At 40.1% G+C, this 27,029-nt stretch overlaps 3 protein-coding genes across 4 annotated transcripts; 1 reads left to right on the forward strand and 2 right to left on the reverse strand.

Moving 5' to 3' along the window:
• The first annotated feature begins 1,572 nt into the window (after positions 1 to 1,572).
• LOC110001016 (prostaglandin E2 receptor EP4 subtype-like) lies at positions 1,573 to 5,433 on the forward strand. Its single transcript, XM_020656433.3, has 2 exons — positions 1,573 to 2,854; positions 4,372 to 5,433. Exons 1-2 carry the CDS (start codon positions 2,000 to 2,002, stop codon positions 4,714 to 4,716), a joined length of 1,200 nt encoding a protein of 399 aa, XP_020512089.2. The 5' UTR covers positions 1,573 to 1,999; the 3' UTR covers positions 4,717 to 5,433.
• A 2,647-nt stretch (positions 5,434 to 8,080) lies between these two features.
• slc35e1 (solute carrier family 35 member E1) lies at positions 8,081 to 19,142 on the reverse strand. Its single transcript, XM_020625608.3, has 6 exons — positions 18,680 to 19,142; positions 16,613 to 16,683; positions 13,625 to 13,762; positions 12,154 to 12,279; positions 11,808 to 12,053; positions 8,081 to 10,924 (listed from the first exon to the last, which is right to left on the reverse strand). Exons 1-6 carry the CDS (start codon positions 19,005 to 19,007, stop codon positions 10,697 to 10,699), a joined length of 1,137 nt encoding a protein of 378 aa, XP_020481264.2. The 5' UTR covers positions 19,008 to 19,142; the 3' UTR covers positions 8,081 to 10,696.
• Positions 19,143 to 20,816: 1,674 nt separating this feature from the next.
• On the reverse strand, positions 20,817 to 26,401 carry LOC110001448 (mediator of RNA polymerase II transcription subunit 26-like). Of its 2 annotated transcripts, none has more exons than XM_020625610.3 (3): positions 25,766 to 26,401; positions 23,743 to 23,817; positions 20,817 to 23,641 (listed from the first exon to the last, which is right to left on the reverse strand). In XM_020625610.3, exons 1-3 carry the CDS (start codon positions 25,835 to 25,837, stop codon positions 22,115 to 22,117), a joined length of 1,674 nt encoding a protein of 557 aa, XP_020481266.1. In that variant the 5' UTR covers positions 25,838 to 26,401; the 3' UTR covers positions 20,817 to 22,114. The 2 variants fall into 2 exon arrangements, with proteins under 2 accessions (XP_020481266.1, XP_020481265.1); XM_020625609.3 differs by having other exon boundaries at positions 23,743 to 23,820.
• Between the last annotated feature and the right edge of the window lie 628 nt (positions 26,402 to 27,029).

Below are 27,029 nucleotides of genomic sequence, written 5' to 3' on the forward strand. Positions count from 1 at the left end.
GAGGGCTCACGTATGAGAAATGCATCTCAGGAACATGTTTAATTTTGGAAGATTATATTTTGTCCAGGTCCCTCTATATGTGACAGCTTGTCCTACTGATTACATTTTTTTTAAGCTCTAAATAATTGAAAATATTTTAAATATTAATTTATAATCTCCACATCTGCCATAATTAAACTGTCCATCTGCTAGAAACACAGGTGGATGTAAACAACCCCTTGTTGGTTATTCAACTAACTCTAACCCTTTTTCTACATCCATGAAGCTATACAGGATCAGGGTAAGATGGACAGAGGCTACAATTTGTATGTCCCTGGACCATATGAGATCAGTTAAATATTACTAAAATTAGAGCAAAAATTACTCTCCCTTTTCATAAGTGAGTTGCATTTTAATCATCTTAGTCCGACCTCAATGGAACGTACCACTTGCTTTAAAAAAGCCCTTTCCATTTGCTTGTGATTTATGTGTTATGAAAGAAAAACTCCTTTCTTATGAACCTTTAGGGGTACACTGTGTCATGTTCTGTTTTACAGCTTAGTCATACACTAAAATCGACATGGACATCTATATAATCCACAGCAGAGACCGCAGACAAATTACACTAGCAAAGTGCATTTGCAATAGATTACCTTTACAACATTTAAGAAACCCAGCAGGGACAGCCTGTACGTCCCATGATTCACTCTGCGCTGAAGAACGTTGCAGTCCACGTTGGATCAGTGGCATCACTACAGTGGTTTGTTGTCTTCCAGCTCCTCTTCTGTCTGCCGAAGAGATGAGCTGCGCTGGTTTACCTCTCAGAGAGGTGTTGTGATTGTCTCTCGGCCGCCCTCGCTGCTGCTCCTCACTGTAAACAAAAGTGAGTCAGTAATAACTGTGCAGAGTGCACTGACGTCCCGTGTGTTGAACATTATCCATCAGCCTTCTGCGTTTCCTCACAACCTTTTACAGTCATCTCTGGGTTTGGGACAGAGCTTTGAGCTGCACTGTGGACAAACAGGCTCGTCAGTGAAATTACTGACCTCATCAGAATAGACTAGAACTGTTCCCCACCATATATTTATGTGATTCATTTCTCACTTATACCATATATTTTCATAAACCCTTTTCACATGCTAAACATGCTCATCAGATAGATTCTATACTTTTCTAGGAAAGGAAAAAAGAGAAACTGACAGCAACTTAACCTTCATATAAAAAAGTAAAAACTATTTCAGAATCCACCTAAAGATGGATTTAAATAAATAGGCTACAAACTCTGTTGCAATTTGTTGTTGATTTTTATTTTCTGATAGCTGCATTGATTACATGTTTTCAGTGGGACAGCATTGTTGATAAAATCCTCATGTCCGCCCCTGTGACAGTGGTATTTAATAACTAAAAAGGAAATATACAAGCCTCACTTTTCTGGTAACTGAGATCTCTCTGCTTCAGATGCCAGGATTTCACATAAGCACATAAGGGGAGAGGTTTTTTTTTTTAAGAATTAAAACGTGTGCAAGAAAAAGTAAACCTATTGGAGTTCAGGTCTTCAGATCTGGACCATGCTCCTACTTGGGTGTGCTTCTTACATTGGCTCAGAAGGAGTGGAGGTGTGTCCGTTTACTTTTTGAGATTTGAGCTCTCTGCTATACAAGTGGATCTCTTATTTACATTCTCTGCAATCTGACTCATCTTAAACTGTTTGGGAAATGTCTGCCGAGTGCTTCTTTATCTCTGCTTCTCACCAGCCAGTTCAGCTGAATTCCTGACAGGCTGCTACATGCGCAGCTCTGTGATGTCAGCACGAGCCATTGAGCGGAAATTGGATGGAAAAAAAACGTATCGCTTTAGAGCCTCTCATCCCATCAGGGTGCAGGGTGGTTCAATAGGCTATATTAACATCCCGCCTCTCCGCTCACAGCTGTGAGACACACATGGATAACTGGGAAACAGGGAGGAATTAGACTACCAGAGAAAATACCCTTGCGTCCTCATTATCTGTGCTAAAAACTCAATGCACTACCAAATGCACAACAGACCGAATGAATCACCGCTTACCAGCAACAGCCTCTGGGTGCATGTGGAAATGGATAACCAGAGCTTTACGCGGGGACAGCCGCACGCGTTAGGGGTCGGCACACTAATCGATTTACCCATTTTGATGTTTGCAGGAGGTGCAATTGGAAATTTAATCGCAATAATCGTTCTCTCAGTATCAAAACAGGAGAGAAAATCATCAGCTTTCTACGCGCTAGTGCGTGGTCTCGCGGTGACGGACCTGTTGGGCACGTGCCTCGCCAGCCCGCTCACCATAGCAAACTACCTGGACCGGCAGGTGCTGATGGACCGGCATGTGTGCCAGTTTCACTCCTTCTTGTTGCTGTTTTTCGGGCTTGCAGGTCTAAGCATTATCTGCGCCATGGCAGCAGAGCGCTACCTGGCCATCTGCTGCCCGTATACCTACCAGCGGTGGGGAGTGGACCGACGCTTTGCGCAGAAGTTACTTCTCTTTATCTACATCAGTCACATCTTCTTCTGCTGCCTCCCAATGATGGGCATGGCGAGCAGCGAGCTGCAGCCGTCCGGAACCTGGTGTTTCATAGACTGGAGGACGCAAAAGCCTCTGGCCACCGCGTACTCCGTTCTGTACGGCGCCGTCAGCGTGCTGCTCATCCTTGGCACCATTGTGCTGAACCTGGCCGTGTGCGGAGCGCTGCTGCTGATGCGCCAGAGGACCGTGCAGCGGCCCGTCACCAGGGGCAGCGTCCGACAGAGGTGGATGGCTCTGTCCTCCGCTGCAGAGACTCAGATGATCGCGGTGCTGGTGACAACCTCCGCGGTGGTTCTGGGATGTTCAGCCCCGCTAGTGGTGAGTCAGAGTGGGATCGTTATTTAGCTGTGATTGGTTTCCTATTGGTTATTGATATAAAATCCCCTTAAACTTTACATGTAGAGCGACAAAAGAGAGCCTGAGTTTTCCTCCAAGGAGCTTAAACGATATGTTACATTGTTGGTGTAGATAATGTTACATCCCAAGGTTTTTCACAGGAAACTTTATTTACTATTAGACATGTGATGGACAGTGGTGGTCCGATATTTTTAAGGGCAGGGGCCAAACATTTAAGGGGCACCAGCTCTATTTGGTGGGGCACTTTATACCTATTATAGAAAGAGTTCAAATTGATTTACTATGTGATTTGACGATTCTTCAATATAGAACCCCACATGTGATTCAGACTGTGTTGAATTTGAGCCCCTGAGAGTTGACAAACTTTAAACCCCAGTAGTGGCTAAAAACCTGCAAAGTTTTCAATGACAGCAGGGAACCTCCCTTATGGGGCCCCATCTGACAGCAATCACTCATTGCACTGTTGTGGCAACAATTTCTCTGTATTAGATTATTTTGTTTCTGGTTTAACCAGAAATATGATACAGGGGTCTGTCAGCCAAGTCTCTTTTTATAAGATATGATAACACTTTATTGATCCCCAGGGGGAAATTCAATTCTTTGAGTTGGTATTCAACATAGGGGAGGGAGACTCCAAAGAGGCTAAAAGCTGAATTTGAGGGGTCACAAGATTATTAAGGGCAGAATACTGCCAAAAAAATGTAAATATAGGCAGAAAATATTAGAATTTACCTACCTCCAGAAGGTACGGCCATTTGACGCGGTGGAAAGCCTTCTCAGCGTCGAGTGATAAAATGGCGGTATCAGGGGAACCTTCACATGCATGAACCAGGTTAAGTACCCGCCTAACGTTATGTAACCCAAGACGATTTTTCACAAAACCATTTTGATCCGGATGAATCACCGAAGGCAGAACATGATCTAGTCTCATAGCTAACGCCTTTGCGATAATCTTGGCATCCACATTTAGGAGTGAGATTGGTCTGTGGGACCTGCATTCTGTCGGGGGTTTGTCAGGTTTTAAAATAAGCATGATCCTAGTAATTCGTAATGATGGGGGTAGTAAACCCTGTTCAAAGGATTCCACATACATGTCCAACATGGGGGCCTTTAGCTTTTCTTTAAATAATTTATACAAGTCTATTGGGATTGCATCAGGTCCTGCTGCCTTACCCCCTTTCATATTAATAATAGCATTGGAGATGTCTTCCAAATTCAGATTCTTATCCAGCTCCTGTTTAGCCTCCTCATTAATACAGGGGATAGCAAGCTTATCTAGAAAGCTGATCTGGTCATCTGAGTCCCTAGGGTACTCTGATTGATGCAGTACTTTGTAGTATGTAACAAAAGTTTGATTGATTTCCTTTGGAACAGTTGTCACCTCTCCCTGTACATTTCTGATTGCATTAATAACTCTGTCTGCGTTCATTTTCTTAATTTGCCAGGCTAGTAACTTTGATTTATCTCTTTTCTTTAAGGTCCGCGTGTTTGCAAACTGCTTCATGACGAATCATGAGCACGAGGCTGACCTGGCTGCCATCAGGATAGCCTCTGCTAACCCCATCCTGGACCCCTGGATCTACATCCTCCTCAGGAGGTCTCTGTTTCGGCGGTTACTCAGTTTATCCAGACGAGGCAGCAGCATATGCAACAGCATACGCAGCAGCTCACCCCCTACTCCAAAAAGAAATCTTGTGTCTCCTGAGCTCAAGACAGGCTGCCATGTGTTCACACAGCCCATGTTCAGCACAAACGTTATCACTCATCTGCCTGCCACCGTGGCGTTAACTCCATGCAACACAGAGAGCCTCCAGCAGACCTAAAACACAGAGGACAAGTTTAACATCTATGAATGTTTGCAGCTTCTCACAATATGAGATGCTTTTATGTAGAAACAAACACTTTGCCTCGGAGACAGTGAGATGGACAAACTGTGATGACTCTGTGGACTCTGCTGAGTGGGACTCTTCAAGCTCCCGGTGGATTATTTATTAAACAGAGGCAAAAGACTGCTCTGGTGAATGAACAGCTTGCATACGGAGCCTGCAGGAAAACAGGAAATACAAGACTCTGATACCAAAGAGTGAACATTTATTGTGTGCTTCATCCAGCTTCTCCTCATCAGCTCCTGCCTCCTCCTGACCGCCACACCTTTATAAAGTTTCACTTTCCCTTTCTCATTACCCCACCCCCAGCTCCTCCTTCCACCTGATCAGCCAATCCCCCATGAATGTGAATGAAAAAGCTGCAGGTTATTAAAGCTCCTGCTGATTGATCTGATCTGCAGCTCATGTAATGTGGACACAGAGTTCAGATGACTCTTCTTGTATTAGAGGTGCCGGAGCATCATCACAGTCTGGTTTTACAAGAAACCAGGTGTTGTTATATTTGTTTGTATTAGCCCGTCATCCTCCTACAGACACATCCTGATGGGAATCTTTTCAGTTGCTACGTCTACATTAAAAGACAAATCAAATACTGATATAAAGTCAAACTAAATCATGATGATGGCTGTTTGCATTAAAAATCCTACAGCTCGATCTTTGGTGTCGTCTGTCGTTACTTTTTGAGTGTTTGTTGTCTTAAATGAAACAGATGCTAACAGTGGTCCTGACTGGTGGAAACCGTGCGAATACTTTTGCTCCAATACCGAACTTAGATAGTGTTTTGTGATTATTATATTTGAGTATTTGCCTTTTTTTGCTACCTTGTACCTCCACTTCACATCATCTACAGTTAAATGGTCTCATTGTCCTTTTACAGCACTACAAAAAAACATTTAACATTTTAGCTTTAGGTTTGCGTGAAACAATGAAATCCCATGATGCTTTTGTGCTGTAACCTTTCCACATGGCCTCATTTTAAAGCTCCTTAATTACCTAACAATTCAGAGGTAGTATGGATATTAAGTATTAAAAAAGAATTTGTCAATGAGCATTTTTCTCTCTCTCTATTGTTCCATGACACCTCATTTGTCTTAATAATTTTAAAACTAGCAAACTGTATAGAAAGAAGTTTAAAATGCCTCCACCCAATTTAAATTGGGGGCGCAAATAGCCTATGGTTAATGTGTGCGCCCAATGTAGGGAGGCAATAGTCCTTGAAGCGGGAAGCCGGGGCTCTAATCCGACCTGTGGCTTCTTTCCCGCACGTCATTCCCCGCTCTCTCTGTCCCCCCAGTTTCTGACATTTTTTTTTTTTTTTTCAATCAGTCAATGATGAGGGATTGTAAAGAAAAAAGTAATTGTCTTACTCAGCAGAGCGACTTGTGATTGGGTAACTGTTGTGGTTTATGAAGTTGCATCCATGCAGGACACACACACACAGGTTACTGACACATCATGAGCAGGTTGTGGATAATGACTGAACTCCACCTTTAGAAGTTTCTCCACAGGATCCTCTTCCATGAGTGTCCTGGATGTTGAGCAGATTTCTGTTTAAGTTTGTAAGTTGGAAGAAAGTCACACTGCATCATCAACTCCTGTACCTAACAGACTAGAGTGAGCGGATTCAGGATTGCTCTCTCGCTGCCTGAAAATCCCCAATAACCAAAAGTGCATCAAATCTTTAAAAACTTCTTCCTTTGCTGAATGTTGATGTAACATTAACTGTTTTTGACCACTTGGGGGGGCAGAAATACACCAAGCCATTCTGGAAACTACACAACAACCAATTAAACTTACATTTCTCGCGGTGTCGGCTGCCTTGTGGTTATGTCGCATGCCCATTGTACACAGGGATTTAGGCGACTTATTTCTCAAAAGCTGAAAGTTTTCATTAAAACCAAACAATAAATGATAGTAGTGGAATATTTACAGATATTGCTTTCATCTTATCTGCACTCAAAAGGTTAACACAAACAGTGTTTATATCAGTAAGTCTTCCTCATTTTTTAAATTACACAAAAAAAAAAAAAATCAATATTTTCAGTATTCCATAATGCATTTATTTTTCCCCGACATTTAAAAATAGCGTTTACTAAACATAAGCACACGAGACTGTGCAAAGCTGCACCTCTGTACAACATCTTTGTACCTTGACACATAAATAAAAATCTATAAACATCAGTTAAGTAAAAATTCTGTCTGGAGATCCATTAAAGACGCACAAAAATAATAATTATACAAGTTTTACAAAGTAATCCCTCCCCCTCGTCCTATGGTCATTTACAGCTCAAGTACAAGTTTTACAGGCGAGTCATCGTCCCAATCAACCCTTTTCAAAATGTAGAGTTCTAAACTCTACGTACAGAAATAAACAATCATTAGGGAAAGTCATAAAGTACAACATGTTGTAGTTTATGAATTTTTACATCGCTTCACCTGCAAACAAGGCCCCATGCTGCAGTGTGTCAGCATCAGAAAGATGAGCTTTTGGCAACATGACGTAGGATAAGAACAAAATCATGAAGAAAATAAAGTATGTACTGAAGACAGAGACGGCGTGATTAACCAGGGAAGGATGAGCAATGAATGAGTTGTTACTCCCAATGCACTCTGGGACAAATGCGATTGTTGATTTTGACTGTTCCAAGTATAGATGTAATCTTAAGTGGAGATTGAATTTCAAAATGACACTGGAAAAGAATTGTGTAACGTCCGCTTCATACGTTTGTTTGGATGTAAAACTTCTGCTTCACATGAAATCACATTTATCAGCCACATCAGTACGGCTTATAAAAAAACCAAATCACATCCAGAGATACAAGAAATGTTGAATTCAACTCATCTCCTGCACTAGTTTGATATGAAGACTTTGTCTGCATTCTGTTTAGAATCTGTATTCAAATGTTAATTATCAGCTGATCTTGATCTGAAAGGGTTCTGAAAGTCATGATGATCTAAAAGTGTAACCAGCAATATTTAAACATCTGTTGCTTTAGCAGTAAGATGCTCCTCCTCTGTGTTCTCCGGCCAATGTGCCACTGAATGTGTCTGCTGTGGTGTGGAGAGTTATCATACTCACAGGTACTTTACATAGCTGCTGATGAGAGCAGGTACACATTAAACTATATCAAACATGTGCTGCTGTAACCGTTCACCATCATGCTCTGCTGTTTGGGCATCATGAACAAAACTTTACTTTGTCATTTTACATGAAATGATTGTAGAAAATGTTAATCATTAAAGGGGAAAATAATGAAAACATTAATGTTGCATTTAAATAATGTCTTCTTGGAGACACTGATCATTTAAGGGATTTCTGGATCATCTCCTTTTTTTATTTTCAAAGCTCCACTTTATTACAGAGTACATTGTACTGTCTTATCTATTTTTGTTTTATGCAGCAATGTAAAGCCTTACAGTGGACAATAATCAATTAACACAAATCAAAACAGATAGAAGTTGCTGCAAACCAATGTTTCTTCTTTCAAGTTTCCTAACAGGAGCCCTGCCTGCAGAAATTGTGATTTATCTATTTTTTGGAGAAGAACTGAGCTGCAATGGGTTCCAAATGTCTCAAAAATACCGCCAATAAAACATCTCAGCAGTAAGAGCTGGCTTGCTTGATTTTTAAATAAGGAGAAAACCCCACACCTGTTGACAGCTTTGTCTCAAGACAGAGTCACAGTCAGTTTCTTCTGGTCTAAACACTTCAAGATTGTTCTAAATGTCATCAAGCAGGTAAACATAATAATCTAAAACAATAAAAGAACTAGAATATAACTGTACTCTCCTTACCAACATCTACAGCTACAGCAAAAAATATATCTGAGGCTACAGCTGGCACTTCTGCGTCATTAAAAGGTGCGTTATCCAACAAAATCAATATGCAGAAATTGAATTGGGCTACAAGCAAAAATAATGCAAGATGTCATATTGCTGCAGGGAGACGCTCATTCTGCATCAAAGAAAGCAAAGCTATCCTGCAAAGAGAAAAAGAAAGGGCCTCAATAGTTTCTCAAGTAGTAACAAAAGGCTGATAAATGATTATTAGTTCACAACTTGTAGACACAACTTTTGTAAAGAATAATGACCAGGATTCCTTTTTGTCTACATGAACTTACAGTTGAATCTTTAATTGCACAAACCAAACCTTTGATATCATGCATGTCTCCCCTGACCCGTGACCAATGACCTTCTGACACCGAAAAGGGACAGTTTGAAATAAAACATCTTGAAAGTCACTCGACAGAGAGACAAAATCTGCGTAATGCATTCGGTTTCATGATGTGCAATTTTGAAACTGAGCCTCTAACTTAAAAAAAACAAAAAAAAAAACATAAAAAACCAACAAAACAAACAGAGCAGCTTTGGTTCAGGCCGGAAAAAAAAAAAAGTAAAACAGCTGACAGAAAAAAAAACTCCCTCTGCCTCAGACATGTTGAAGATCTATAAATATTAATAATAAAGAAAACTATGAATCATTTTAAACCATTTTCTAACTCTATACTATGACATCTCAGCTACATTTACATGGTTAAAGTCGCGAAGAAATGTGAAACGTCTTCTCAGCACTCAGCTGCTGTAGTTTGAACTGCACGGATGTTTGAGGCTAAAATCTGATTTCATGCTAACTTTTCACATTTAAGCTCCATGATATCAAATGTATTCGTTGTGTTTGGAGAAATAGACAGATCTGTGAGAGGTCACTGACTGTTCTGGGTGACAGAAATCGTCTCACTCGTTTTACAGAACAGATTGAAGACAACAGGGCGTTGTGTGTGTGTGTGTGTTTGTGTGTATTAGCGCATTTTAGAATAGCTAATTATTTATACAGTGGCATGTAAAAAGACTTGCTGATGACAAGTGTGGCTGAAAGATTACTTATCTTTGTATGCAGCAAGTTCACCAGCATACTTTTTTGCAGACAGACTTAATGGTTTTTGTACTTTTATTTTGAAATCTGGACATTTTTCCACATCAGGCATTTGTAATGTTGAACAACTCAGTATCACGAGGGCAATCATTGTGTTGCGTTAACAGCTGTACCAGTGAGGCATCCTGATGTGCTTGATCCTCATCATGTTTAATATTTACCATGTCCAACATGTTAGTGTAGCATGCTAACACATGCCGACTAGTGCCAAACACAGAGCACAGCTGAGGCGATTATAAGTGACTGTCCCCTAAATCGCTCGTCTGTCCACAAAAGTGTCCATACGTGGCGTCTGCCTCAAGAGTTTCATTGGTCTATCACTGTAATCACTGAGAACAAGTGTTACAAGTTAATTGCTTTCACGTCATTACAGGTGCCTTATGAAGAAAAATGACAATCCTAATCATGAAGTTGTCGTGATCTGAAATGGGGCCCTTTCCACTGAGCTGCCTACATGCGATGTAACATCACTCTTGTTCGGTTCAAGGTAACACTCGCACTAGATAATTACAGCGGACATCCTTCCTAAAAAAAAAAAAAAGGTAACAAACGTACCAAAACAGTGATCATAGGTTGTGGAAACAAACTTGGACATTTCCAGAAAGCAAGGTGAAAATTAATCAGAACTACCGTTTACGGTGCTGTGGCACTTTTCTGTGTTCGGAGAAAATGGCTGAATCTGTCACCAAAGTGTCTGAAACAGGTGATTTGACTTTTTTTTTTTCCCCCTCTTGGACACTCCCATACTGTCTGTACCAAAGTAATATATCAACAATGCCAGAAAGTGAAGTTTGGACAGGGAGGAGTGTTGGAGAGGTCACGTCACTGGCCTGTCATGAGAGGCTCTTCTCATTCTTTCTACCCACCACCAACAGGACTTGCCTTCAGTCTTGTGTGCGGGGTAAAAAAAAGGACCCGCTGCAGGGAGGGCAGCTACACAGCAATGTCTACGACAGCGAGCCTGAGCGAGGACTAAATCCTCCTTCACACCACATACTGGTGGTTGCTGCTGTAGTTTGTCGTGTAGGCCTGCCTGCTGTACTGGAAGTGGTCGGTCAGCACGTTGTTCCAGTTGTGCTGCTGCTCCGAGCCGTGGGGGAAAGGCACTGAGCCGTTAGCCTGGGTCTTCTCCAGCGCCGGGTTGTCAAAGGACATCAGGTCCTCCTTGGTGCTGGGCAGCAGCTTTTTCTGCTTGTTGGCGTCATACTTGGCCTGTTGACAGATGAGAAGGGAGAAATTAATTTTATATGACTGGTTGTCTTCGAGAGTTACTCCCTAACCCTGATCCTTGGCTGCACACTGAACGTTAACAAGTTCAAACTTTTCCTCAACATGAATAAAACTTCATTGTTTACATTTCATTGAGTGGTAAACAGCCACATGTTGGATATGATATGGAAAGCAGTTTGCAGCCATAGTGCCAGCAGTTGACTACTATTAATAGAAAAGGACAGTTGTGAGTGGAACAAAGGGCGGTCAGAGCACATACAGTGGTTTGCAAAAGTATTCATACCCCTCCACATTTTGTCACGTTACAACAACAAACATAAATGTATCTCATTGGGAATTTATGTCATAGACCAACACAAAGTGGCGCATAATTGTGAAGTGGAAGGAAAATGATACGTGATTTTCAATTTTTTTCACAAATAAAAAAACGGAAAGTGTGGCGTGTACAAGTATTCCAGTGTTGTTGTATCATCGTCAGCCTCTCATACTGCCTAAAATACAGCAAATGCAAATCCCTTTCCAAAATGATGTGATGAATACAAATAAAACCAATACAGAGATGGTAGAGAATGTTTTTCAGTCAAAGTTACCAAAATGTAAAAAAAAAAACCACTTTGCACACTAAAGATGTGTTTTGTTTTAATCCTCCTTCTTCATAAGAATACTTGATGTAGGCTGATAGTGATACTCATGTCTTGGTGTTGGTTGAAAATATCTTATCTGTTGATATATACTCATCATACGTTTATCAACACTGATGTTCTATGAATGAAGATGTTTGAATTAAAAATGAGAAACTGAAGATTATTTAGTTTTTATTCATCTCTAAATGTCTTCATCTATCCCTGTGGACGTGGTGACTCACCTTGTTGTAGAGGAAGACCCCCACGATGGCCGTCATCATACCAAGGACGTTCGTGGATGAGACCGGGTTGCGCAGCATTAGCAGGGAGATGCTAATGACCATGATCCTCTTGGTGGCATTGGCAACGGCGTAGCTTAGGGGGCTGACAAGGTTGAGTACGCTGAAAGCAATAACATTCTGAGCGAAGTTGCAGAAGCCGCTGATGAGCAAAAGGACAAAGGTGCTTGTCCAGCCTGAGATCTCCGACTGTGAGGAGAGAGAGGTTTGGACATTGGTTACAAACAAGCCAGTTGCTGCTGAAGAACCTCCAAAGTGATGTTATTAAATCGCTATCACTCGTACTCACCAGGTCTCCATTAACAAGAAACACAGACAGATCGACCAGGACCCAAGTGGGCAGCATGAAGAAAACGGCATTGAAGCCCAAGATATTGAGCAGCCTCAAGTGGTGGACCCTCGTGTCCCGCAGCACCTTTCACAGGGAGAAGATACATTTTTAAGATTCAAGGCAGAGAAAAAAAAATTAAAAAGTTACTACAGCACCAACCAATACGATGGAGATTCAAAGTTTTGGACCCTGTTCCCTGTTCACTTTGAACTTTATGAAGACAATCAAAAAAAAAAGCAACAAAAGCAAGTTCAAAATGATACCAGAATAGAGTTAGTGTGGGTAGAGTTCATTTCAACCCTGGGGCATTTTTTTCCGACAGTTTCCAACCTCAATGATCGTCCATAACCTTAACCAAATGTTGTAAAATTGCAGTTGATAAAACAAAACAGCCCTGAGCCAAGGCTCACAGGCTAGGCTGCCAGGCGGTCAGGCTGCGTACCGCTTTGCCTGCACTGTACAGGAAACAAATTTCAAAAACACAAATTATAATGGACCCTCCATCGTAGCCTCCTCAGTAAAACTGCACCCACGGCAGCTATCCAGCTCAGTAATGTCCGTGTTGAAGTCACTGGGTGCTACCGCGGACCGGCAGCCTAGCCTGTGAGCCTGCGCTCAGGGCACCAACTCCACTAATGTGTTTGCAGATCGTCAGACACACATTTGAAGATATGTGTTTATGCATTTGTGGATCTTGCACGGCAGGAGTGTTGCAAAAGTCATGTGTAAAATGACAGCCAATGGAGAGGTCCGCCTCAGTTGTAAGCAATCATTTGTGTGTATTTTCAGGATTTACAGCTGAAAAAGTTCACTGCCATTAATAAATAAGTAAATATTTTGAAATTGGTCATCATATTTGCAGATTTGTTTACGCATTTGTGGATCTTTTTACACATTTGTGGATCTGTGTACGCATATTCAAATAGTTTTGCCACAATCATAGCTCCATAATTATAGATACCATTGCCATCTTGTGGCAGGAGCAGGTATTGCATACCAACTAAAAAATAACATTTTAGAGGCTGAAACATTTTCAAACAAACCACATAATAATAATAATAATAATAATAATAATAATAATAATAATAATGTTGATTGAAGTTGAAAAGGGGGATTCAAAATAAATCACTCTAGTCCCTTACAACATATTATAGTCATTTTTGATCTTGTGAAGATGAAGTGTTCACTTTCATATTGCTAGTATTTATAACCACAATACAAATGTTAGCCTTCTGTTATCATAAAAAAATTAATAAAGCAACAATAAATAATAAATAAATAATAATAACAATACACAAGATCAGAGATCAATGAGATTAAAGCACACTGTTTTGTAGTCATGTTGGAGCTGTGACTTTTTTCAACAAACCCCAGAAACCAGGATTTTGGTTTGAGATAGTGGTGTGTGATAGTGTTGAGAATGAGTTACCTTTTTGGAGAAGATGTTCTGCAGAGAGAAGCAGAGCGTGGCAGCCAGAGCGCTGATGAGTCCTGAGACATCAAAGGAGAGCTCCGTCGCTGTAGCCAGCAGCACTCCACCAATGATGGGGATGAGCGACACGTAGATCTGTGACAGAGAGCGTGCAACCGGACAGAGTCAGCAGGAGACAATACATAAAGACCAGCAGCATTACGAAACCCCCTTTTGCACTGACCACCCCAAAAAAAAAATATCAACCTCACTGAGTGACAGAGAAAATGTTTCCCTCACAGGTCTACAACGTGGACTTAAAAAAAACTGTGGACTGTGCCTTTAACACTGCCTCCTGAGTCACTGGTTAATGATTGAACCTTAACAGGATAAAATATGAGGAAGCGGAGCAGCTTCAGGAAGTAACTTGTTGTGATGAAAAGTTCGGATATACACCGATATATCCAGAAAGTTCTGATCTGCTTTACTTTTATCACATGTTCAGTATTGTAAAGTGGCAAGTTGTTGTTTGTCAATTAGCAATTAAGAGAGACCTCTTTTATTTTGAAAAGGGCCTCAATATTTGTCCCACATGAAGAGTCTAGACTTATTTTGAAAAATCATCACTGAGGCTTTTTGCAGTTGGCTATTTTTTTTTAGAAAGTAGAAAGAAATCAAATACAACTGCTTTACTAAATAGTCAACTTCAATTTAACTTTTAATATCCAGTTTTTTTTTTCAATGTAGAACAGCTGATGGGATCCGACAGAAGATAAAACAGAGCAGACGTGTCCCTCTGTTTTCTCAAAAGCCCAGAATCTTTCAGGTTATAATAAAGCTTTAACTCTGCGCAATCCCCCATCCGTCTCTCTGAATGAATACATGAAGGAAGATTAATTAAACAGAAGGTCTATCCTAACTGAATGAAGATAACCAGTGGCAGGTTGTTGTCGTGTCTGTATGTGTTGAGTTCAGAAAAGCCTCTCCCCCTGTGAACAAGTAAGACATTTAGTGAATGTGCTGCTGAGACGATCACTGATTCATATTAGTCTGCTCCTCAAACACAGAAACACGTCATCAACACCTTCACCCTTAGTCTGTGCACCCAGACGGCCCGCTGGAAGTAAACATGACAAGCTCATGTTAGACTCAGAAGTTTCCTTGACTGTTTAACGCTCCTACCACCTAGACTGAATATTAAACTTCAATGTTAGCAAGTAGCAGATCTTAAGCTCAGATTGGTTTTATGTAGAACTACATTTAAGCAATGTAGAAAATATTGTCTACACCTTAGCTTACTAAAGATTGTTTCTCATGATACAGAATGAAAAGTGTTCTGTGGTGTTTGGTTTTGAATCTTTGAAGGAAAATGTGTAACAATGAATCAAGACTGTTGTACATTCATTTGTATTTAAGTTCAGCTACAGTAAACGCTGTCACTGTAATAAGCAGAGGCCAAGATGAGCTGAGGAGGCATGACCAGGTATTTGTGAAGAATAGTCTTTCAGTCAATAGAGAGAGATAGACTTTATAATTGTTCATTCAGCTGTAGCTTGTACCGTATTTTCCGCACTATAAAGGCGCACTTAAAAGCCTTTAATTTTCTCAAAAAACGACAGTGCGCCTTATAATCCGGAGCGCCTTATATATGGATCAATTGGTTAATTGGTTGATCCATACTGGTTGTACACGGCGCTCAGCGACACTGACTCGGATAATGACGAGAGGGAGCCGGGCATGTTGGATGCCGTACTCGCCCAACTGTTCAATTCGGACACTGAAGAAGAAGAATTCGAGGGATTCGTGGACAGGGAATGAACTGAAAAAGTGAGCTTTACGTGTTATACGTAACTGAACAATGTTGAGTTATGCACTAACGTTTGAATTAGCGGTATCAGACTGTGTTTCCTTTACGTGTTTACAACTGAACTAGGCTGGGAGATATTGTGAATATGCACATTAACGTTTGAACAACGTTGAGTTATTGTGAATGCACTACGTATAAAACATAGTTTTATACGTATTTATATTTATATATTCACAATATCTCCCAGCCTTGTTCAGTTGTAAACACGTTCTATTCTATGCGCCTTATAATCCGGTGCGCCCTATATATGAAAACAGTTCTAAAATAGGCCATTAATTGAAGGTGCGCCTTATAATCCGGTGCGCCTTATAGTGCGGAAAATACGGTAGTTATTGTTCATTAATTATAGAATAATAAAGTAGTTAACTGTAGTACAGCAGTAATGTTGCAGTCTTGGAAACTGATAAAGATTGTTGATTTTTTTTTTTTTTACTGTTCGTTTAATAGACAAAAAAATAAATAAAAACATTGATTCCAAATGAATGTAATCTTTAGTTGCACATCGTTTTAGTATTTTAGTAAATTAACTTTTGGCAAAACTGCAGTGACACAAACATTCATAATTTTAAACACTTTTCTTGCTAAATTTATGATCAAAACTAACATAAGGTTTCGTTTTTGCGTGTAGAAGTTACAACACCTGTAGTGACATGCACTGCAGGATTTGCTTTGTTACACTGATAACAGTGGATCAAGCAGTCCATCAGTAAAAAATCCTCTCCACTCTTTCCCTCTTATCGTTGATGAATGTCTGCTAAACTGTTTGTGCTTATAGCTTATGTTTTGTCCATCACAGTTCAGAGTCAGCTTTCATCAGATCTCTTTAAACACTGCCCTCTGTTCTTAAAATGTTCTACCACCTCTGTATGTATGAGGGACAGCTTTAAAAAAAAAAAAATGTAATCACCTGAACACTGCCCCGCATCCAATTTAAGACATGTTTAGACACTGACCTAGCTGTCTCCTGCAGTATTGAAAGTAGTGTGTGAATTCAGAGATTTAACAAGTGAGTATGGCCCTGCCAGTGCAGGTGAAGACTTCCCTCTCTGACCCCCGGGCCTGCACGGTGCCACATCACCACTGCTGACTCTGAAACAGAGTGGGCCTTGTGCCTCCTTTGCTGCGTCCTACCCACTCACCTTTGTGGTTTGCTTCTCCTTCATGATTATTCTTGATAACAGCACAACCCATATCGGCATCGTGGCTTTGACTGTGGAATAAAAAATTAAAAAAAGACAGAGAGGGGACATTGTCAACTGGGACTGTTTCCTGGGCAAACACAGCAGCATTAAACAGCAGCAGGTGTAAGGTAGAGATTAAGTTAGTGCTTCAACACAATGCAGCAATATTATGTGTCATAAACCTACGTCAGAGGCAGGAAAACACACCTATGTCAAACACTCAACTTGTGTCACTCAATTATTTATAGAGCTCCACTGTACTACGTCAGACATGATCCTGGTTGGCTTATAGCTCAACGCTGGTTGCACTATGATTATTACAATGGTTTGAATAAAATTAGATCACATTTTCAAACTTAAAAACCATGAAACGTTGACCTGTGGAGTCAAAAAATGCTAACAAGAAAGAAAGACTTAATAGTGTGTAGTGAGGTCATTCTTGGTATTAGAAGAAGAATGTACACGCTTTACATGTTTTTCACGCTTAAAACATGTGAAGAATGAATAGTTGAATGGTTCATTTTAAAACTAGTTATGTTGTGTAGATAAAGTTAAGGCAAACTCCTAATAGTCAAAGCAACAATTTCATTTAAGGTTATAAACTCAGTGTCCTGTTTGTTCGGGAAACGTAGCTGAAAGTAATGCACTGAATGAGATCAGCTTTGGTTATAAACTGTTGCTGTAGATTTTTAACACAATATCCTGATGTGTTTGTCACTAAAGATTTTGCTTTTGCCTGGATTTTAAAGAACAGCGAAGGAGAGACATTAAAGGGATACTTCACTCATTTGCATTAAGCTTTGTATCTCTAGAAACCTGGTAGTATGTTTGAATGGTCGTGCATCCCGCCCTCATTTTCCCCTGAGACGGCAAATCTTTGTATGTCTAAGTCTGAAAAAGGAGCTTCCAGTGACGCAAAATGACGATTTTTGCGTCACTGGAAGCTGGTGCGGTTAGCGGGGTGAAACTACAACGCTAGTTCCTCATGTTTTTGACCACTGAAGCTACAGACCAATGAAATCTATAGCAAAAGCAATAAAAAAAAGTGAAGGATATCGTGTCTATGATGCCAGAAGAACTCAAATAAGGCAGACATGGATGTGACGGCTCACGCATTTGGTGCAAATAAATAAATACATTTTAACTTAACAATGAGTGGCATAAGTGAAAAGAGAGAATATTTTACTTCACAGGTTTTTAACATATCAATCAGGTATACAGTTTTAAGTTAAGCAGTCTAACGACAGTCCAGCAAATTTCTAACTATCATGAAGGTGATTTTTATTTATTTATTATTTATGTGTTGATTCAACCTTTATTTTAAATATAACCGGTCATTTCAATAAGATTTAGTTGTTGTGCAGATGAGCTGCAGAACATTATAGTGGGATGGTGCACATTATAACCCTCACAAAAAGGGCTGATTGAATATAGACCTGCTGTATTATAAGATTGAATTAATTTAGCATTGACAGCAGTTTTAGCTCCGTGTACCTAATGACGTCCAGCTGTGGCAGCCAATTAGCTTTATTAAATTCAACAGAAGGTAACTTCATGTTGCTTATTAGGAAAAAAACTCAATTAGCTAGGGAGCTGTGAAGTTAGAGGGGGAAACTCCCATTCAGAGCAGATTCAGGAATGGTCCCTCCCCCCTACCGTAGTACATCTGCGATAATGAAATTGGCTAGCAAGCTAACAGAGCCACTTATTTATATATCTTGTGGTAGCCTAAAAAGCTGGATAGTTAGTAGTTAGAGGACGAGGGGAAAGTTATTAAGTCCTCTGAAAGCTTGTCTGTTCCCATCCGAATGACACCGAGTCACGCCAGGAACACAAAGCTGTAGTTAAATGTCTGTGTCGCCGAGGTTGTCCAGAGTTAGCCACGAAGCTAGCCGCATCAGCTGACGGTACAGACACATCATCAGGTTCCCCCCATGGCTCACACACACACACACACAGACACACACACACACACACCGCTCCAGGTGGCCCAAAAAAAATCAACACATATCACAACATACTCACCCGTGTGCGCGTATGAAACAGGTACTTTCCAGATGCTGAAGTGAGCAGACACGGATGCGAAGTATTTCCCGAAAGCTAAGGGCAGGATGGACCACCGGTAGTACCTGCTCGGTAGCTCCGTTTTGGGGACTCCCCATGCCCGCAACAACGGCGGAAGGAAGACGACGATGGAGACGATGTGAAACAGAGAGACCGTGACCGGGTACGGGAATCCATTCAGGATGATTTTGTTGACGATGTTGCCCCCCGAGCTGACTGTGTACCAGCACACACACAGTAAAAATATCCGGATCCCTTCCCTGACCGGGGGCCGGTCCGCCGCAGCCATCTTCCAGCGCGGAGTGACGAGTCACCCCGCCTCGCCGGTGATATATATCTGGGCTGCAAAAGCTACTGCTCGAACCGTCAGATCACCAACGAAGAAGAACACGCGTAGCTTCCGGTTAACACTTTCAAGATAAAAGCCATTCACGGACTATAAGTCGTAGGGCCCTTTTTTTAAACCAACCCCTACACACCCTCCCCCTCCGTGACGGAGTGCACTCTGTTAGAAGTCACACTCGCAGCTGAGTGAAGTCTCCTTCATCGAGGTGTAGGGTACAAATACAGCGGCAGGCTTTGGGAAAAAAAACTTCCCTCTCTCAGGTGGAAACAGGAACTGTGTGTTACCATGGTTACTCAGCGGTATCTTGCGGAACAGCTTTTTTTTTTTGTAGCAAATGCATTCTTTAAAAATATTTATTATAGATTATTATAGATTATTAAAGATTATTCTTATTCTTCAAAGTCAAAGTCAACTTTATTGTCAATTTCTAAATATGCCAGACATACAGTGGAATCGAAATTGCGTTTGTCTCCGTCCCGCGGTGCAATTCAACCAAAATAAGGTAAAATAAGATAAAATAAAATGAGGTAAAATAAGGTAAAATAAGATAAGGTAAAATAGATAAAATAAAATGAGGTAAATAAGATAAGGTAAAATAGATCAAATAAAATGAGGTAAAATAAGATAAAATAAGATCAGGTAAAATAGATAAAATAAAATAAGGTAGAATAAGATAAAATAAAATAAGGTAAAATAGATAAAATAAAATAAGGTAAAATAAGATAAAATAAGATAAGGTAAAATAGATAAAATAAAATAAGATAAAATAAGATAAGGTAAAATAGATAAAATAAAATAAGGTAAAATAGATAAAATAAAACAAGGTAAAATAAGATAAAATACGATCAGGTAAAATAGATAAAATAAAATAAGGTAAAATAAGATAAGGTAAAATAGATAAAATAAAATGAGGTAAAATAAGATAAGGTAATAGATAAAATAAAATAAGGTAAAATAAGATAAAATAAGATAAGCTAAAATAAGATAAAATAAAATGAGGTAAAATAAGATAAAATAAGATAAGGTAAAATAGATCAAATAAAATGAGGTAAAATTAGATAAATAATATTTACAGTAATAAATTCTAAATTGTGCAAAATGGTAAATAAAATAAAATAAAATTTAAAGAAAAAGTAAACTTGTGCAATATGTGCAATGTGCAGTAAACTGAGTGTACTTTTGAATAACTTCATTGGTAAGTTATATTAGTGTAGACTTATAACAAAACAATTAGATTGAGCCTACATTGTTTATTGTAATTTAGAATTTCAGTTAATTTATTGTAATTTCATAGAACAGGGTGTCCTAAATTAATGTAAAGACAAGGATAATATAGACATAAGTTTATAAAATGTGACGTCATTAAGCTGCGTTAAAATGATAGATTGTGTAGTTTGAACTTTCTGCGATAAAATAAACCACTTTAAGTACTAATTTGAATAAATACAGAAAAAAAAAAAACATTTCAAACGCGAACAACAGGTGCATGAAAATATGTTTACTTCTGAGCTGTACAATTCCCAGAGTAAAACTTGGTTGAACTACTTGAACTGTAGATATTGCATTAGGGTGTTTTGCTCAAAGTGTTCAATTTTGCCATCAATATGGAAATACTGCTTTTCAGAGTGTCTCCAAGGAAATTATTAAAATTCTGACAAGTGCTTACTTCACTGAGCCAGCTTATATCTTGAACTGTGGATTTGTCTGATCAAGCTGCAAGGAGAAAGTAATGAACACAGAGGACAATCAAAATTCCTTCAATTTTTTTTAATTAACACATATCAACATGTCCACTTAAAAGGGCAAAGTAGGAAATATGGTCTCTTCTGCATTCAGCTGAACAAAAAACAAATTTCTGTATTCACTAAGGCTGTCTTTAGGGGAGGGGGGAGTTTCCATAAGGCAAACTATATTTAAAGGAATGATATTAAGTACTTTATCCAGCATGTCAATTTATATCCCAGCTCCTCCTTACAGTACAAAGATGCAAGCTAACAGTACTTACTGCTCTGCCATGTCAATTGATATTTTACAAACTAAATACACAAGAGAAAAGGCAAGTTTAAAATAAAATTAGTTTACATTATTACAATTTCTCATTATGGAAAGTATTTCCCGGATTAAGTAGGTTGGTGTATGAACAGGAAAAGGGCAGCTGTATTACCAAAACAATTGTGAATGAAGAAACCAGAAATTAAACAGCGTGGTCTGAAAACATATGTAAATTATTAATTTAAAACTAAAAATTAATATTTAGATGTAAATAAATATCTTTCATGGCAGCCACATTTCTCTCTCAGTGTGTATTTTTTTGGCCTAATACATGCCTTTCTCTCACCTCAAGCTGCACAGTCACATCTGGCAGTTTCACAATTTAACCACATTCAAAACTCACAACACACTTTTTTTTTTTGTTATGTTATGAAACAGATCAGTCTGTTTTTCTGATGGATGAAACAGTTATATACTGCTGAAACACGTGCCTTGCAGAACAATTTCATGGCTCAAACATTTCTTAGTTCTTAATACTGATGGTTATTATGATAGCAACTTTTTTTGTTGATAGACAGGTTTGTTCCAAGACTTTTGAGCAAATACCAACAGAGACCTCATTGGTATACGTGTTAGATTTCGATTAAAACTAACAAAACTTCAACTTGGAGAAAAAAATACAGCACTGTTATTTGAATCTGGGTAGATGCAGGAATCATGTTCACAAGGCTAACAATAAGATGAGTAAATGTAGCTCTGAAGTTTAATGATATGTCCTCATCCATACGGACAATGTCAGGTTTGGAAACTCAATCTGTACGGTAACTAAACACTGACAACTTCATAGTCAGATTGTGCATAGCCCATTTTTCTTCCTGCCCGCACACATTGTTCAAAAACTCATAAAAGAGCACTGATTACACACCCTCTGCTCCACACACTATGAAGCAGTCAGCACATTGTCTCATCTTTTATCCCAAGGTGCAAAACACCTCATATGTAAGTGCCTTCATATGCAGAGTCATACAAAGCATAGAACTTCCAACCAGATCTTGGTTTCAATCCAGACAGACGTACGGCAGTATGTTCAACCTGCTCTCATCTCCATGTGGGTCTAAAGATATGCACTCTGTCCAGTCATACCAATGACCCTTTGTGTCAAAGCAACCATTAACACCAGACCAGTGTTGGGTGTGTAATCTGCTCAGGTCTTCATAGATGACCTCTCTGCTGACCCCCGGTAAATCCTTGGCTGGGAGTTCTGGTGCAAGCGTGTGTGTCTTCTTGGCGTCTTTACTTTGGTGTTCCTCTTTTTTTATGAACTCTGTCATGAAAAAGTGTGCACCAGGTGTGTGTGTGCCCGATGACGTGAGCATGTTGCTTTGCTGGCTAAGGTATGACTGGATGATTTCGCTCCTAGAAAGTTCTTTCCAGTCCGTCTGTTGGAAGGAACTGGGAGGAATGGGCTGATTGGGTTTTGGCATTTCCGACCACTGGGATTCAGGTCTGTGGCTCAGTCTAACCTCCTCCTCTTGGCAAGGCTCTTTAAGAAAGGAGGGTTTGATCTGTCCTGTCACAGGGTCAAAAGTCAGCCTCCTGTCTTTTAACCTGACTGGTTTAGAGCTATCTTCTACAGTATGTCCATCTGACTTCACAACAACACAGTCCTTAGGCTTGTAATTGTGTCCTTTCCTTCTCCCTGTATTGCTAACAGTACTATTGTCCTCCAAACTGACACCATCACTAAAGGGTGAGTTAAGAAGAGATTTATGGGGAGCCCTGCTTTTAGAGTCTGAATCGGCAGACCACGAACCTGGAACACAAATATTTAAAGGCTGAAGGGAAGACCCTGACACAGAGGTGTCATCTGACACAGGCCTCTGTGCTTGTGGTGCAGTTTGAGTAAAGCCAGCTTCCTGCTTTAAAGTTTGAGGACTGTGCAAGAAACCACGTGGGCTTCTGGGTTTATGCTGCCCCCCAGAAGCAGCTTGCTCCTGTCTGGCATGCTGCTGCAGGACTGATGCCTTCAGCAAAGAAGAAGTGCTAGGAGGCTTGCTGTATCCTGGGGCACTTGGATGAGGTTTTACAGCATTGACTGGGATTTTACTTAACCTGTTGTTGTCCAAAGGCTCAGGAATATCCCTATCTAAAGGCTGATGTGCATACATTTCTGTAGAAATTTCAGAGCTACTGCTAAGTCCATTGGTCGGCAGCTGTTTGGAGCTTCGCATTTTATCATCAAGTGTCTTTTTGGATATCTTGGCTGGCAAAAGCTCTCCTTCCTTATGGTTTCCCTTGCGTTTTTTGTTGCTCAACTTTTCCATCCTAAGGGGGGAACAGTTGTTGAAGTCGTTTCTGTTCTTCAACTCTGCCCCGGTTTTACCTGATGGCGTGGTAATGGCTGGAGTGGCGATGCAACCATTTGAAGACCATGATGCAACACTGTGACCCTTGGACAACACCTCACCCTTCCCTGGTTCAATAAGCTTCTGCCAGTTTCGCAAGAGCTTCTTGGCTCTTTTTGCAAGGTCTTCATTCTTGGTTTTCTTGCGGACATCGTTGATGAGTTTGCCGAGTCGAGTTTCCTTGAGGACATAGAATTAGTGTTAAAGAGCTGCTAGAAGTTGATTCAATTTAAGTCCATCTTAACTTAATCTCACATTTAATAGGTCTGAATGTAACCTACCTCCAGTGCTTCTTTGGTGATGGGATATTTCTCCAGATAGGAGATAACCTCCATAACTACCACCATGTTGCATATCTGCTGAAAAGACATATTTACATTGAAAATCCTGAGCCTTCAGTATAATGTCTACATTACAACCACAGCATCCAGGTACAATGGTTTTTATTAAGATGTTACAATTGGTAATTCAGAACTTAACAGGCCAAATTTGCATGAATTGTAGACAGAGAAATGATTTGAATGGACTCTCACATGTGCACCTGCATATCACCAGACTATGTACTCACAACGGTTTCAGGCACAGAATGAGTAAAGTTAGATTGCATGCAAATGTGTAATTGTTTCCCACAAGAAGACAAGGTCAGAACTGCATGTATGATAGAGGAAAAGAGACACAAATAGAGGTCTGTTCACTTGGACCAAGCCTGATCGATTGATCCATATGATGTTATGACATTACCATGGATTGTAAATATTAATGGACGAAGCCTGAGTGACGTCACCCATTTGTTACTGCAGAGTGTTTTGGAGTCCCATCGATGGTGGTCACCATCTGGGAAATGCTGTCTCACCCATAGACTGTAAATATTAAATGGACCAATCTGAGTGACGTCACTAATCTGTTACTTCAGGGGGCTCACCGGCTGCAGCCGCCATGCTGAAAATCATATCTCAGCCTCACTTTCAACAACCTAACGACAGGCTAAGAGCTGAGGCAGGTTTTAAGCCTCCTTACAAACAGCTACATTGCACCCACCTGTCAATCAGGTCTGCTGCAAGTTTAACTATGCACAACTTGTATCATTCAGAAAAATCACAGATGCATTAAAAAATAATAATAATAATAATCACCCCCCATACAGTGTGTGCCCACAAGGACATAAACTAATCAGACCTATATCGTCTTTTGCACCAGGCTGTAAAACATGCTATTTGTTTGCTGTAAAAACTGGCATTTGTGAATGGGGTGTGTATGTGACTTCAGGGGGTCTTGGAGCCAGCCTCAAGTGGACACTTGAAGAATGCCGTATTCTGCTTCATTTTTCAGAACCAGAGGTTGCCCCTTGGACACAACAGATGTTTTTTTAAACTAAAAGGAGTTTCTCTTTAATGCTGTTAAAACGGTGCTAAATCATTCTAACAGGTCTGGTAGTGATGGAACATTGTAGGGCTGTGTAGCAATGCTTTCACTGGACTTCCATTTATGATTGAAGTTAAAAAAAAAAAAAAAATCTGCTGTTTCATTTGCTGGATTTTCCCAAGAAAGACATTGTAGTTTTGTTATTAAAAGTGGTAACAATTTTGTTATGACACCTGTGTTTTAACCATAGGCCACTATATAATCCCAAATAAAGGATTTGTTTTGTTAGTGTGAACAGTGACACAGACAATATGTAGAAGTAAGCACAAAGTGTCATTAAATCATGTTCCTTACCTCGACCAAAGCAGTGTATTCATCATTGCTCCAAAAAAAAAGGTAAATAACATAGCTACAGTATATTTAGACATCTAGATCTTAAAGTCAGGTTATGATGACTCTTTGGGATCTTATCTTCCCAGTGTTTTAAACTGTGCTGTGACATGCCATAGCAAATTCCTCAGCACTATAACAAAAAAAAAAAAGGTGGGAGTCGAGATACTAGACTAATATTTGACATGACCTGATTTAACTAAACCAAAAAGGAATAACTGTCTGCCACTGAAACACATCAACCTGTCGATTAACACTCCCCACCTAAATCAGTTTCACAGGCCTCTCAGTCTTAAACACACTGGACATTTTAGTGTTGCAAAAATAAAGCAAACTGGACTCCAACAACGGTGGCCACCAGCGGCCAGTAAAGGCGGATTGTTTCTTTCGCTAACTGGAGATGTTAGCCGGCTACTTAGCGAGCAAATAATGACTCCCTACACCGACACAATACTAACCCCCACACCCCCCCTCCTCCACTTTGTCAACCCTTTGTGGGCTCTACTGTCTGCCGGTCTGCCTCCTTTGGAAAAAACAAGCAGGTATACTCACATTGCTCTGGCCGTCGATGGCCTTTAGCAGCCGGTCCCTCATCACCTGCGGAGTGGCTGTAGCCGCTGTCATCGCCTGGCGGTGTCACGGGTCAGTCAGGACGGACGGACTCAGTCAGCTCTCTCTCTCTCTCTCTCTCTCTCTCCCCTCCTCCCCTCCCCGCAGAAGAGGCGCTTGGTTGTGAAACCTGCCGGCACTCACAGGCCAGTCGGAAGCTCTTCTGTGTGTTTGAGCACCATGTTTTATGATGCATCCAGATCTGTGTTTTCATCCGCCTCCGTTATGTTTTATGGTGTTGGCGACGAGCACGGACTAGCCTCCAGAGGATCGGCTACCCTCCTCCTCCTCTCCTCCTCCACCTCCTCCTCCTCCTCCTCCTCGGCTGGTAGCCTTCTCCTGTTTCGGTACTCTCATCGGGCTTTTTGTGAAGCGCTGGCGCAGTGCATGGTGGGAGAATTTGACGTAATGGACTGATCACGTTGGCGATGTTGTTCTACAGATGGACAATAGTTCTGTTTCTCCTGAGAGGGGTTTATTTTTTTCCATTATATTAATCGATTAGCGTCAATTAAATGTTTGGTATTATGTTTTGGATTTACCTTTTCTTTTGATTTTGATTCTGTTTGCTCATGAACAGTGTTTCAGCATTATGAGATTTTTGTTTTTTTGTTGTGTATTATGGTGTTGAAAACCATACACTGAATTGAGCAAATAAATCAAATATGAAATTAAATGAAATATGAAATTTTATGAAAATGTAAGGACCCCCTTGAAAATTAGATGATGCATCTCAAGGAGCTGATAAAATTACGATTTTTAAATTATGATTGAAATAAATTACAAATTACAAAATTAAGTTGGCCACGTTTTATACCCTAAAACTCTTCGAGCCTCGCGAAACGCTTTTTGATGTTTTAGTATTTTTACTAATGTGAAACAGTTTTTTTTATTATTATTAATTTGAGACGTGCTGATAGGCTGTCATGACAAATCTGTATATGGGAGTGTTTTTATTGTATATGGAATCTTCTGAGCACACTGCCCATGAGTAACGCAGTTTTATTCCACTTAATGTGTTACAAATAAAGATGTGGATGTAGTGACAATCAAATAAACTCGACTATCAGAATATAAAAAAGGATTTACGGAGGGTGATACAAAGGAATTTAAAAACATAAAAGAGTACAATGAAAATATTTGACACAACATTTCAAAATGGAGGATCTTTATTATTGAGCAGAGATATGCAGAAGGGGGGGAGGGG

Source organism: Labrus bergylta, chromosome 6 (genome assembly GCF_963930695.1).
Source record: "Labrus bergylta chromosome 6, fLabBer1.1, whole genome shotgun sequence".
NCBI lineage: Eukaryota > Metazoa > Chordata > Actinopteri > Labriformes > Labridae > Labrus > Labrus bergylta.

What these genes read in the sequence shown, in the direction of transcription:
- slc35e1 (XM_020625608.3), bottom strand. Translation starts at nt 19,007, where the DNA reads ATGGCTGCGGCGGACCGGCCCCCGGTCAGGGAAGGGATCCGGATATTT. An exon ending in AGAACATCTTCTCCAAAAAG is followed by an intron (nt 12,280 to 13,624) that starts GTAACTCATTCT and finishes TCCCTGTGAAAG; the next exon opens with GTGCTGCGGGACACGAGGGT. An exon ending in TTCTTGTTAATGGAGACCTG is followed by an intron (nt 12,054 to 12,153) that starts GTGAGTACGAGT and finishes CTCTCCTCACAG; the next exon opens with TCGGAGATCTCAGGCTGGAC.
- LOC110001016 (XM_020656433.3), top strand. Translation starts at nt 2,000, where the DNA reads ATGCACTACCAAATGCACAACAGACCGAATGAATCACCGCTTACCAGC. An exon ending in GATGTTCAGCCCCGCTAGTG is followed by an intron (nt 2,855 to 4,371) that starts GTGAGTCAGAGT and finishes CTTTTCTTTAAG; the next exon opens with GTCCGCGTGTTTGCAAACTG.
- LOC110001448 (XM_020625609.3), bottom strand. Translation starts at nt 25,837, where the DNA reads ATGACAGCGGCTACAGCCACTCCGCAGGTGATGAGGGACCGGCTGCTA. An exon ending in CCATCGACGGCCAGAGCAAT is followed by an intron (nt 23,821 to 25,765) that starts GTGAGTATACCT and finishes ATGTCTTTTCAG; the next exon opens with CAGATATGCAACATGGTGGT. An exon ending in TCACCAAAGAAGCACTGGAG is followed by an intron (nt 23,642 to 23,742) that starts GTAGGTTACATT and finishes TATGTCCTCAAG; the next exon opens with GAAACTCGACTCGGCAAACT.